This window comes from Oncorhynchus clarkii, chromosome 8 (assembly GCF_045791955.1).
Source record: "Oncorhynchus clarkii lewisi isolate Uvic-CL-2024 chromosome 8, UVic_Ocla_1.0, whole genome shotgun sequence".
Lineage (NCBI taxonomy): Eukaryota > Metazoa > Chordata > Actinopteri > Salmoniformes > Salmonidae > Oncorhynchus > Oncorhynchus clarkii.
Window position 1 is genome coordinate 38,173,702 of NC_092154.1, and position 14,494 is coordinate 38,188,195.

Genomic DNA, 14,494 nt, shown 5'->3' on the forward strand with positions numbered 1-14,494 from the left:
CGTGGGGACAAAGATGGTACTTTTTGGAGAAATGTCCTCTGGTTTCATGAAACAAAAATTTAACCGTTTGGCCATAATGACCATCGTTATGTTTGGAGGAGAAGGGGGAGGCTTGCAAGCCGAAGGACACCATCCCAACCGTGAAGCACGGGGGTGGCAGCATTATGTTGTGGGGGTGCATTGCTGCAGGTGGGACTGGTGCACTTCACAAAATAGATGGCTTCATGAGGGAGGGAAAAGTAGGTGGATATATTGAAGACTTGGTCGCAAATGGTTCTTCCAAATGAACAATGACCCCAAGCATACTTCCAAAGTTGTGGCAAAATGGCTTAAGGACAACAAAGTCAAGGTATTGGAGTGGCCATCACAAAGCCCTGACCTCAATCCTATAGAAAATGTGTGGGCAGAACTGAAAAACATGTGAGAGCAAGGAGGCCTTCAAACCTGACTCAGTTACACCAGCTCTGTCAGGAGGAATGGGCCAAAATTCACCCAACTTATTGTGGGAAGCTTGTGGAAGGCTACCCGAAACATTTGACCGAGGTTAAACTATTTAAAAGTAATTGGGAATGTGATGAAATAAATAAAAAGCTGAAATAAATTCTTCACATTATTAAAATAAAGTGGTGCTCCTAACTGACCTAAGACAGGAACTCTAATTAAAATGTCAGCAATTGTGAAAAACTGAGTTTAAAGGTATTTGGATAAGGTGTATGTAGACTTCCGACTTCAACTGTATGAATAAATCAACATTGGATCCCATTAGAGTCTAGTTAGGTATTCTCCAATCACCCTGGAGCAGTGAACATACTGTAAACTAGTGGAACATCACAAGTTAACGCATAGTACACAGCCTTAGCAGTGGTGTAAAATACTTTGAAGTACTACTTACGTCGTTTTTTTGGGTATCTGTACTTTACTATTTATATTTTTGACTACTTTTACTTTACTACATTCAAATATTGTACTTTTTACTCCATACATTTTTCTTGACACCCAAAAGTACTCGGCAAATTAGCGCACTTATCAACCGAATATCCCTGGTCATCCCTACTGCCTCTGATCTGGCAGACTCGCAACACACACACTTTGTATGTAAATTCTGAGTGTTGAAGTGTCCCTGGCTTTCCGTAAATAAATAAAAACAAGAAAATGGTGCGATCTGGTTTGTTTAACATCAGGAATATGAAATGTGTACTTTTGATACTCACGTATATTTTAAGCCAAATACTTTCACTGGGTGACTTACCTTTTAATATCACAACAGAGTTACACATGGAGTAAAACAAACATACAGTCAATAATATAGCAGAAAAATAAGTATATATACGATGTGAGTAAATGAGGTGAGATAAGGGAGGTAAAGGCACAAAAAAAAGGCCATGGTGGCCAAGTAAAACACTGGAATGGTAGATTTGCAGTGGAAGAATGTGCAAAGTAGAAATAAAAATAATGGGGTGCAAAGGAGCAAAATAAATGTTAAAAAAAATACAGTAGGGGAAGAGGTAGTTGTTTGGGCTAAATTATAGATGGGCTATGTACAGGTGCAGTAATCTGTGAGCTGCTCTGACAGCTGGTGCTTAAAGCTAGTGAGGGAGACGTGTTTCCAGTTTCAGAGATTTTTGTAGTTCGTTCCAGTCATTGGCAGCAGAGAACTGGAAGGAGAGGCGGACAAAGGAAGAATTGGTTTTGGGGGTGACCAGAGAGATATACGTGCTGGAGCGCGTGCTACAGGTGGGTGCTGCTATGGTGACCAGCGAGCTGAGATAAGGGGGGACTTTACCTAGCAGGGTCTTGTGATGACCTGGAGCCAGTGGGTTTGGCGAAGAGTATGAAGCAAGGGCCAGCCAACGAGAGCGTACAGGTCGCAATGATGGGTAGTATATGGGGCTTTGGTGACAAAACGATTGGCACTGTGATAGACTGCATTCAATTTATTGAGTAGGGTATTGGAGGCTATTTTGTAAATGACATCGCCAAAGTCGAGGATTGGTAGGATGGTCAGTTTTACAAGGGTATGTTTGGCAACATGTGTGAAGGATGCTTTGTTGCGAAATAGGAAGCCAATTCTACTTAAAATGACTCAAGTAAAAGTATCTTTAACTTTATTCAAGTATGACAGTTGGGTACTTTTTCCACTACTGAGCCTTAAGCTAAAGCAACACTCTCTGGCAATCCTACATGCAAGGAACATGTGTGTGTGTGTGTGTGTGTGTTCCTCACCCCTCTTCCTTCGTGACTCCTTGATTTCCTCACACATGCGGTTGAACTCTGGGTCGAGCTCCGAGGCCAGCATGGCATGCGCCGTGTCCTTCAGACTGCACGCTCTGTGGCGGATGATCTTATCTGGAGGGAGAGAACACACTGTCATTAATACACGCACATGCACTCAATTCTGTATTGGCATTGTAGATACATTACACCTACAGATTCAATTACTTCGGCCTGAAGAATCACATGACAGATATTAATTCGGGCCTATGAGGTTGATGCCCTGCCATCGTTCTGTCCCTGCTTCTGCCCTTCACAAGCACACCCTCTGCTGGCCACAACACAAACTACTGGATGTGTCCCTGCCTGGCCTCCAACACAGGGAGCAAGGGATTATTGTTCTCTTACGGTTTGGATGCAGACAAAATAGCTGCCTTTGGTGGTGAATGTAAGGAGACAAACCTCAGGCATACAGTCAATCTCTCCTCCCTTCTCACTGAGACACACATATTGCATATCTAACACACACACACACACACACACACACACTTCCCTCTAACAAAAAAATCTTTATCCTAAAAGCTGGTTGTCAGTGAGTTGAGTGTTTGTACGAGCACGCATGTATGTGTGTAAACAGACATCCTCCTCTCATTATGCCACACAACCAACAGGTTCAGAAAGAGGGCCAGAGAGGTCGCCATCTGACAGCTTCTAACCACTAATTGGAAGACTGTGTGTGCGTGTGTGTGTGGTACAGTCCTGTACTGTCTGTCAGAGTATGGGGCGACAGGGTGCAGGGCAGTGTTGAGTGGAGGTCTGTACCCTTATCGAACCCCGTGTCACCTCTGTCGAGAGCTGACAAGGACATTCTGCCACCTACTCTCTGTGTTGTGTAAACAGTGTTTGCTGCGAGTTTGAAAATGTTTGGGTGTTTTCGTCTAGAGTGGTGGAGCTGGTTTGTTTGTGAATGCGGGGTTTACTCTATGTTGAGCAGACAGATTCAGTTTTCTAACTTAATGAAGTTAGAAGAAACAGGGGAACAAGACCTTCCTTCAAGACAGCAGAGTACAGCCTCTGCTTTCACTGCAAACAGGATGAGGAGGAGGAGAAATGGAAGAGAGGAGTGGAGGAAAGGAGGAAGAGAATAAAAAGAATAGGAAGAGGGGGGAGAAGAGGACTATTTGGAAGACAAAGGAAGAGGACAGAACCCAAACTGTATTTCTCAGTGTCTCAGAGCTCACAATGGGGAGGGGCCTTTAGTGCATAATTTGTGGCCACTGCATTCAAACAAAGGACCTGGCCTTCCGCCTGCCTGCAAAATCACAGATATGATTTATTTATCCGTGTGTGAGCTCATGTGTATAAAGCTGCATTTAAATCAAATTGTATTTGTCACATGCTTTATAAACAGGTGTAGACCAACAGTGAAATGCTTACTTACAGGCCCTTCCCAACAATGCAGAGAACGAAAATACACAAGTAACAATAACTTGGCTATATACATGGGGTACCGGTACAGAGTCGATGTGCAGGGGTACCAGTTAATAGATGAAGTGAAGAATAATAAACAGTAACAGCAGGGCATATGATGAGACGAGTAGGGGGGGGGGAAGGGTCAATGGAGATAGTCCAGGTAGCTATTTGATTAACCATTTAACTGAGCAACAAGCAGTGAGAAATAAACCTCCTTTAGTTTAGTTGGCCCACAGATGTACAGTATCCCAGGGAGATGGAGACCGAGGCTCCCTGAGAAATACAACGTCCAGTTTAATTGAATGCTATCGGGTCGCTGGGCTTCCATTTATTTGGCTTTCAATTAACTCCACAGCATACGATGGGAACTTGAGTTCTTACCGTTCTTCCCACTATATTCATTCCAATTGCTTATGGATTATTCAAACGCCTAAATCCATTCCTACAACCTTCACTTTCATGTAAACACCAACACAGCCTGCGTATTTAAATAATGCATGTTATTCTAATCGATTAGATAACACCTTTTCGCAAGTGACAACCCCTGCTATATTCAACTGTGTGGGGATGTGGGTTTCAGTGTTGCAGAACAAGCTCTATTATGGTGGTCCTACGGTACATTCCAATGCCTTGATAGAAATGACTTTACAATTAAAATGACAGAAAATGTTTAAATTTGGTGTGTTGTTTTGGATATCGTCTAGGTCTAGATGATCACGGCTGGCTTTCAAATAAGATAACCTTTAACATAAACCCTGCCTTCTCTTGAGATTAAAGTGATATTTACAGTTTAATTTGAAGATATGAATTGCCAATGTTTGTTAGTTTAATGTGTCAAAAATAAGAAAAAAGGTTGTGCTCTGTCAAGTAAACATGGACTGATTCCCTGTTGAGAAAATATATATAGCCTCCCGGGTGGCGCAGTGGTCTAGGGCACCAGAGACTCTTTTTAAGTGCTAAAATTTTCAGGGGGAGGACAAAGTTAATCACCCATGAATGGACCAACAGGAATGATTGAAGAATGAAGCCAGTGTTAAACATGGGCTTTGCTACACAGAAAGCAGCTCCATTTTTTACACTCAAATCAGTAGGCCCATATCGATACCTTTAATAATATCATTAGCTTTAATAACCTGCAAAAGAGCTGTTCGTTCTCAAAAAACTCAGCACTAAGCTACACTGACGAGTCACTTTAGATGTCACGAGCAAGTCTTGACATGGGCTTCGAATTAAAAAAAAGACTGGTGCACTTCACAAAATAGATGGCTTCATGAGGGAGGGAAAAGTAGGTGGATATATTGAAGCAACATCTCAAAACATCAGTCAGGAAGTTTAAGCTTGGTCGCAAATGGGTCTTCCAAAAGGACAATGACCCCAAGTATACTTCCAAAGTTGTGGAAAAATGGCTTAAGGACAACAAAGTCAAGGTATTAGAGTGGCCATCACAAAGCCCTGACCTCAATCATATAGAAGATTTGTGGGCAGAACTGAAAAAGCATGTGCGAGCAAGGAGGCCTACAAACCTGACTCCAGCTCTGTCAGGAGGAATGGGTCAAAATTCACCCAACTTATTGTGGGAATACACCATAGCCAAATATATATTTAAACTCTGTTATATATATATATATATATATATATATATATATATATATATATATATATATATATATATATATATATATATATATATATATATATATATATATATATATATATATACATACATACATACATACAGTGCCTTGCGAAAGTACTCGGCCCCCTTGAACTTTGCGACCTTTTGCCACATTTCAGGCTTCAAACATAAAGATATAAAACTGTATTTTTTTGTGAAGAATCAACAACAAGTGGGACACAATCATGAAGTGGAATGACATTTATTGGATATTTCAAACTTTTTTAACAAATCAAAAACTGAAAAATTGGGCGTGCAAAATTATTCAGCCCCTTTACTTTCAGTGCAGCAAACTCTCTCCAAAAGTTCAGTGAGGATCTCTGAATGATCCAATGTTGACTTAAATGACTAATGATGATAAATACAATCCACCTGTGTGTAATCAAGTCTCCGTATAAATGCACCTGCACTGTGATAGTCTCAGAGGTCATTTAAAAGCGCAGAGAGCATCATGAAGAACAAGGAACACACCAGGCAGGTCCGAGATACTGTTGTGAAGAAGTTTAAAGCCGGATTTGGATACAAAAAGATTTCCCAAGCTTTAAACATCCCAAGGAGCATTGTGCAAGCGATAATATTGAAATGGAAGGAGTATCAGACCACTGCAAATCTACCAAGACCTGGCCGTCCCTCTAAACTTTCAGCTCATACAAGGAGAAGACTGATCAGAGATGCAGACAAGAGGCCCATGATCACTCTGGATGAACTGCAGAGATCTACAGCTGAGGTGGGAGACTCTGTCCATAGGACAACAATCAGTCGTATATTGCACAAATCTGGCCTTTGTGGAAGAGTGGCAAAAAGAAAGCCATTTCTTAAAGATATCCATAAAAAGTGTTGTTTAAAGTTTGCCACAAGCCACCTGGGAGACACACCAAACATGTGGAAGAAGGTGCTCTGGTCAGATGAAACCAAAATTGAACTTTTTGGCAACAATGCAAAACGTTATGTTTGGCGTAAAAGCAACACAGTTGAACACACCATCCCCACTGTCAAACATGGTGGTGGCAGCATCATGGTTTGGGCCTGCTTTTCTTCAGCAGGGACAGGGAAGATGGTTAAAATTGATGGGAAGATGGATGGAGCCAAATACAGGACCATTCTGGAAGAAAACCTGATGGAGTCTGCAAAAGACCTGAGACTGGGACGGAGATTTGTCTTCCAACAAGACAATGATCCAAAACATAAAGCAAAATCTACAATGGAATGGTTCAAAAATAAACATATCCAGGTGTTAGAATGGCCAAGTCAAAGTCCAGACCTGAATCCAATCGAGAATCTGTGGAAAGAACTGAAAACTGCTGTTCACAAATGCTCTCCATCCAACCTCACTGAGCTCGAGCTGTTTTGCAAGGAGGAATGGGAAAAAATTTCAGTCTCTCGATGTGCAAAACTGATAAAGACATACCCCAAGCGACTTACAGCTGTAATCGCAGCAAAAGGTGGCGCTACAAAGTATTAACTTAAGGGGGCTGAATAATTTTGCACGCCCAATTTTTCAGTTTTTGATTTGTTAAAAAAGTTTGAAATATCCAATAAATGTCGTTCCACTTCATGATTGTGTTGTTGATTCTTCACACAAAGGTCGCAAAGTTCAAGGGGGCCGAATACTTTCGCAAGGCACTGTATATGTGTGTGTGTGTGTGTGTGTGTGTGTGTGTGTATCTAATACAGTGGGGCAAAAAAGTATTGTCAGCCACCAATTGTACCAGCCACCAAAATGTATGTATGTATGTATGTATTCGTGAGCAGGGCATTGCAGTGGTGGTTACGCAAAATGATGGGGAAAAGAGACCAGTCGGGTACTGGAGTAAATCGTTAGACTCGGTGGAGAGAGGAATGCCGTCGTGACTGAGGGCAGAACAGGCGACAGAAATGGTTTTGCATAACACGCTCCGATTACAATGGGCCAAAAAGTAGATCTCTCGATTCAGTGCATATTAATCTTAAAATAGTAGACATTAATGAGTGTGTCTCCGGACCCTCCTGTCTCAGCCTCCACTACTTATGCTGCAGTAGTTTATGTGTCAGAGGGGCTAGGGTCAGTTTGTTATATCTGGAGTATTTCTCCTGTCTTATCCGGTGTCCTGTGTGAATTTCAGTATGCTCTCTCTAATTCTCTCTTTCTTTATCTCTCTGAGGACCTGAGCCCCAGGACCATGCATCAGGACAACCTGACATGATGACTCTTTGTTGTCCACAGTCCACCTGGCCGTGCTGCTGCTCCAGTTTCAACTGTTCTGCCTGCGGCTATGGAACCCTGACCTGTTCACTGTGATTACTATTACTTGACCATGCTGGTCATTTATGAACATTTGAACTTCTTGGCCATGTTCTGTTATAATCTCCACCCGGCACAGCCAGAAGAGGACTGGCCACCCCTCATAGCCTGGTTCCTCTAGGTTTCTTCCTAGGTTCTGGCCTTTCTAGGGAGTTTTTCCTAGCCACCGTGCTTCTACACCTGCATTGCTTGCTGTTTGGGGTTTTAGGCTGGGTTTCTGTACAGCACTTTGATATATCAGCTGATGTAAGAAGGGCTATATAAATATATTTGATTTGTAAGCAAGTTGTGAATATCCAACGGAGATTGTCAATAGTATATACAGTAAATGTTGTGGTGGATTAAAACAAAAGATTAAAAGAGGGCTGTGACCTCCCTGTGAACAGAAGTAATGTTTTGTCGTAATTAAACCATTTTTGTTTTTGCTGATTAAGATTTAGTATAGGGAAAACTAACTAAATGTTTATTTTAGGAAAGGATTAAATGTTTCATAGGTGGTTTCCTTGGGAGAGCAGTTAGTGAAATTCTGCGGTTCTATTAAGTATAAAGGTGCCCAGATCAGGCCGTAAAAGGTGCTTCCAATTAAGCAAGTCCTGGCCATTTGTTTGCTTTTGCCCTACGTTTTACCACACCCACGTTATGAATATTTGTTAGTGGGATCAATACAGTGTCTGATTTAATACGTGGATTTATTTTTATTTGGTTTTAGTAGGATCTTCACGGGTTAGAAACAATGCACCTTAAATGGCACACAAATGAAATGTACTTAAGTATCCATTGTCCGAATTTTGGTTACACAAATTCTCCTGACAAGAAATGTACTGAATAACTCAATGTAAACCTGGTACACAGAATGTTTGAAATGTCTTTAAATACACACACACACGCTCCTAAAAGTCCCTCCATGTACCTGAGGGCTCCTTGTCAGGGTTGTACTCCAGGGCATTGCTGCAGATGAGGTCTATGTCCACCAAGAAGTTCTTGGCCGTCAGGTATTTATGGGTGTCGATCTTGGTCATGACCGTAGATAGATCCATAGGCTGAATAATTACCTCCAGGTAGTCTGACACCTGAGAGGGAGGGGAGGGAAAAAGTCAATTTAAACTGGTGCAATTCACTCCATTTAAATCAAAATCAGTTAAAAGGAATCAGTCCAGCAGTGTCAATTCTCTAGAAGCAGTGCAATACTCAAATAGAGGCGAGAGGGTGCTGGGACAGGACTCAAATAATGACGCAACCTCCCTAGGGTACCTCATTCCTTTTTTATCATTACTGTATCTAGCGAGGTATACTGTGATATCTAGTATCTACATCAAGCAATCTCTGTGTTGTTACCCACCTCCTCAATGTCAACAGGTTTGCTGAAGATGTTGAAGCGTTTGTCTATGGCGAGGCGCTTGGTGACGTCCCTGAGGAACAGACGCAGTTCTCTCAGAGTGTTCTCCTCCTGGTCGGCCAGGCGAAGCTGTTCCTCAGGGGAGAGAACCCTGGGGCCAGGGACCTCCGCTACCGGAAGCACCTCCTCACACAGCAGGGCTAACGAGATAAGAGGATAGAGTAGGTGAGTGAGTGCGTGTTTGAGAGCGTTCTCCTACACTGCTTCTCAGGCAAGAGTGGTCTCGGGCCTGAAGCCTGCACTACTGGTAGGACCTCAGCATGGCAAAAAGCAAGTGAAGTGAGAAAAGTTGAGTGTGTGTGTCTGTTAGAAAATGTGTTCTCCTCCGAATCTCCTACTCTAGGTTGATCCTTGTGGGAGAGGTGAGACACTCAGGCGGGGGCATCAACTTCTTTCTAAAGATATCATCAACAAATGAACAAAAACCCTGAACCCCCAGTCTCTGGCCTAAAGAGAATGATGTGGTTGCTGAATTCCAAATCAACCCCTAACCACCTGGGCACTCCTGTCAACCTGAAATTATTGGAACAGGATGTGACTGAAATATGAGATTTGCTTTATATAATGCCCAGCCTCTCGCTTAATTAAAACACCTATCCAGTTAGATCTACAATTAGATCTGCTGCTGATAGTCATTAGTAGCCTACCAAACTTGCTAACAGCCAGTCGCTAATGGCCTGGTACTCAGCACACTATAGTCCTAATCCCTCAGACATCAATATAAATGCAATGAACAAATCAAACTTCATGAGAGCCCTGGCATTCAGAGTTTGAGCGGATCACCTGTTGCAGCAGAGACCGCTCCTCATAGCTGGTTGATGCATTGAATGACAGTGTTGCACAACATTTCTATAGGCCAGTGGGTCAACAACCGGTCGATCACGATCACATTCCTAGTCAATCACCAAACATTTCTGTAAAAAAATGTTTTTAAAAGGCTGGCTTTCCTTTAATTTATTCAACAAAATAATTGCCACTGTTGGCGGTAGGTGCACTTGATTCAGCAGCCCTAGCGCCAGGAAGACAATTGTTCCTATTTTGAAACATTTCATGTGCCTGAAGGTACAACTCCACCTACCCGGCAGGCCCAGAGAGCAAATCAAGTGCACCTATAGGCCTACCACTGGCCAATCAGTTAGCTCAGATAACCGTGTCTGCACAGTTTCCTCGAGCCATAGACTAAAAAGAAGCCTCAAATGCACAGCAAAGTTGATACTGTGAGATGTCAAAACTTTTAAATCCATGACTAGAGACTTAACGAATACAGCAAAGAGCTGCTGTTTACGAGTAAGTTCCTGTTTAAGTTGTTAGTCATCACTGTAAACACTTTGTTCAACACTTATAAGCCATAAAATGTGCATTCTCCCTACATCCACTCAAGCTACACCAAAAACTGCAGAAGCAATGAATAGCATAGCAGTGTTTCGATAAGCTTGCGTTGAAGCGGCTTCTCTCTTAATATCGAGGAATAATTCACTCTCTGGTCATAGGAGTAACAACATGAATTGGTGCATGAAGCAGAACTAACGCAGTGCGACTTCAGTTTCACCATCAGCTGGAAGACTGTCCCCTTATCTCAGCAGATGGGGGGGTAGGATGAGAGGCAGCCTCATTGCTGCTCCCTCCCTCCCCTCAGACTGGCAATCAGACGCAGACAATCACTCGGGTAATTATTATTTTTGTATGAATTACGTTTAGCTGTGCCTCACGTAATACAACAAATGATCTATTACCAGTGTGATCATCATATACCTAAAATTGAAATTAAATTTTTAAATGGTCTGAGATGAACAACATTGGCAGGGCATTTCAAGCATAGCCAATAGGCATATGCAGTGATAAGTGTATTGGGCCGACAGCAAACCTCATCGCTTCATAACTGTTTTTAATTGCTTAAGCTTCCGTTTTACAAGTCACGATAAAAATACAAATCTGAGCAGTAGATCTCGGTTTGCATTCGACTCAAAAAGGTTGGTGACCATTGCTATAGGCTATACAATTACGGGAGAAAACAACGTTTTGATGGCCTCTTAATAAGAAGAGGACACCATCAGCTTTCTATAGGTAAGGTGTACTATACTTATTTCTCAACTTAACTCCTAATATTAAGCAAATTGCTTCACTTTACAACCGGAGTAGCCTACCTGGCTGACATGAAAATGAACTGTGGGAAAAGCGTCCTCCATTCGCTATTCAAGCGCATACGGATGACATGTCTTTTTTTTTACACTGCCCCGGTTCTGGTAAGTGCATAATAATTGCCCATTCTAAACTAATTTCACACATATTATTTAGTATATGTAAAGACAAAATTACACTGAGAATAGTCTGTTCGGGGAGAATATTATCACTTGTGAAGGTTGCCCAGCGTGTGGACACGTACAAAAAAAAAAAGGAGAGAGCATGCATCCCCCCGTCTTTTCAAATCATAGTCGGCCTATATGTTTTGATAAGGTTTGTATCATCACAACTAACTAAAGTGGCTCGAGACCCCTGAAACACAGTTGGAGAACACATATTCTAGAGAGTCTTGTGAAACATGTGTTCTTTTAAGCTCAGTCATCACGCAATTGCGGGTGAAAACAGTTTTGACTGGCCACTATTTAAAAGAAGATTCCAGCTTTCGCGTGCTGCTATAGGTAATGCTAAATTCTAGAAATTAAGCACATTAATCTGCTTTACAACAGTATAGCATACCTGGCCTATTAAAAACTTAACCTCCATTCGCTATTCGAGTACAGGATGACGTTTCTTTGTAGGGGCCATTCTAAATGAAAATAATTCCACACATACAGTACCATTCAAAAGTTTGCAAACACCTACTCATTCAAGGGGTTCTCTTTATTTTCTACATTGCAAAATAAGTGAACACGTCAAAAAAATGAAATAACACATATGGGATCATGTAAAGGGGGGTACCTAGTCAGTTGTACAACTGAATGCCTTCAACTGAAATGTGTCTTCCACATTTAACCCAACCCCTCTGAAATACTTATTTTCCACCATAATTTGCAAATAAATTCATTTAAAAAATCCTACAATTTGATTTTCTGGATTTTTTTTCTCATTTTGTCTGTCATAGTTGAAGTGTACCTATGATGAAAATTACAGGCCTCATCTTTTTAAGTGGGAGAACTTGCACAATTGGTGGCTGACTAAATACTTTTTTGCCCCACTGTATAAGAAACAGCATTGTCTGTAAAGGTTAGGCTACTCGGCCCAACAGTCAATAGTGTTAGGTTGACTGGTCTCATTATTGCAATAATTAATCGATATCAAATAAAGATGATTGTTTGAAGAAATGAGAAAGTCTCACTTGGTTAGAATATTCCACCACAATATGCCATCAAATCAAATCTGGTTTGCACTTAGTGGGACTACCATTTGTTTTTCAACAGGACAATGACCCAACACACCTCCAGACTGCGTAAGGGCTATTTGACCAAGGAGAGAGATGGAGTGCTGCATCAGATGACCTGACCTCCACAATCACCCGACCTCAACCCAATTGAGATGGTTTGGACTGCAGAGTGAAGGGAAAGCAGCCAACAAGTGCTCAGCATATGTGGGAACTCCCTGAAGAATGTTGGAAAAGCATTCCTCATGAAGCTGGTTGAGAGAATGCCAAGCGTGTGCAAAGCTGTCCTCAAGGCAAAGGGTGGCTACTTTGATGAATATAAAATATTTTTAGATTTGTTGAATTTTTTGGGGGTTAGTACATGATTCCATGTGCTATTTCACAGTTGATGTCTTCACTATTATTCTACAATTTAAAAAAATAGAAAACTCTTGAATGAGTAGGTGTCCAAACTTTTGACTGGTACTGTATATTAGTAGGCTATATGTAAAGACCAGATTAAATTGAGAATAGTCTGATGGGTGAGAATATCATCAAGGGCTTATCAAATTGTAAATGAGACTGATGAAGTATGTGCAGCCTGCGCAGGAAACAGAGCAGACTTTTTCAAATCATTAGAGTTGGATCATTCAAGTTTAAAATGTATTAGTAATCAAAACATATAGCCTACTAGTTCATATCACAACTAAAGTTGCATAAATAACTAAATTAAGCATATAGGATGACCCATTTCTTTGTTAACCACACAAGAGCAGCCGCATGTGCGCACTCCCTCAAATGTGACCCGTTTCAGGAAACTAGGCGTATGTCACGAGTCATTACTTCACAGGAGAGCCATTTGAGCATAAACTTGTTTTTTTGGCAGAAATGCCTTCCCGAACACGTGAACTTTCATGTGCCTTAAAAACAAACTTGTATGCCATCTGCAAATACAAGGGCAACCATGACATCCGACAGGAGATGCATCCAACCATGCTATATACGGGTAAGATAGTCTAGCTAGCTACATTTTCAGATATTACACATCTGAAATTGACAGAAAGTGGTTTTATTTCAAGTTAAAGTGTACTGTTAGCTTGCTAACGTTAGCTGGCTGGCTCGCTATCTAACATTGTGTATGATCTTATTCTTCGTATTTCAGACATTTACTTGACTAGTTATAGCCTAATGTTAGCTAGCTAACATTGAACCTGGTTGGTTAGCTACCTGCAGATTCATGCAGGGGAGTAACATCATGAGTTGAGATTATGGTTAACTGTTTAGACAGCTGGCTAGCTGCATGCCTTAACAAAAAGACTCCACTATGCAAGTATCCATTTCAATAGAATGGCACTGCAACAACTGTTGATAGAAGTACGAGCTGGTAAATTCACTCTGGCTATCTACCCCGATTTCAGACCACGGGTAAGATAGTCTAGCTACCTGCATTTTCAGATACTACACATTTCTATTTTTGACAGTCTGTCAGCTAGCTAGATAACAAAAAAGACTCGTTTTAGTGTGCCAGAGCACAGAAAAACTGATGAATTTATGAACGCTCAACACCCGTTGAATATGGCCTGTGCCAGTAAACGTTGGCAAAAAAGTGTAATTAAATTGCTGCCAGCAGCACAGTTAGTCACCAACGCACTGGATCACATGAAAAACAGCCTAACCAGCTCTGCTAGGGTAAGTTAAATGGTCAGAGTTGGTTGTTCTCTCATTATGTGTCTGGAAGTAGCTAGCAAGCTAGCCAATGTTAGCCAGTTAGGTTGGGCGCTTGACTACCGCTGTGAGGTCAGAACGTTCGGATTAACCCTACAAAATCGTCCAGAGCTTCCAGTGAGCGCTCTGAACGCAAAACGCTCTGAATTTATAAACGGACGATCTAACAGCACAGTTGCAGTCAACACTCTGGATAACATAACAGCCTAACTAACCAGCACTGCTGGGGGAGTAATATTCAGTGATCTGTTCTCTCTCTCACTTAGATGCCTGGAAGTAGCTAGCAATTAGTACAGAACTTGGATCAATCATTAAAGAGATGGGTGGGGCTAAAGATTTGTTATTTTTTTATTGAACCTTTATTTAACTAGGCAAGTCAGTTAAGAACAAATTATT

At 41.5% G+C, this 14,494-nt stretch overlaps 1 protein-coding gene across 3 annotated transcripts in view; it reads right to left on the reverse strand.

The window, feature by feature from the left end:
* Positions 1 to 14,494, reverse strand: part of LOC139415375 (ATPase family AAA domain-containing protein 2B-like) — a 128,978-nt gene that overhangs the window by 66,048 nt on the left and 48,436 nt on the right. For all 3 annotated transcript variants that reach the window (XM_071163479.1, XM_071163480.1, XM_071163477.1), the window contains exons 21-23: positions 8,980 to 9,176; positions 8,551 to 8,710; positions 2,224 to 2,346 (exon numbers count right to left, since the gene is read on the reverse strand). In XM_071163479.1, the coding sequence (XP_071019580.1) occupies positions 2,224 to 2,346; positions 8,551 to 8,710; positions 8,980 to 9,176 (480 nt within the window). The remainder of the gene's footprint in view (positions 1 to 2,223; positions 2,347 to 8,550; positions 8,711 to 8,979; positions 9,177 to 14,494) is intronic.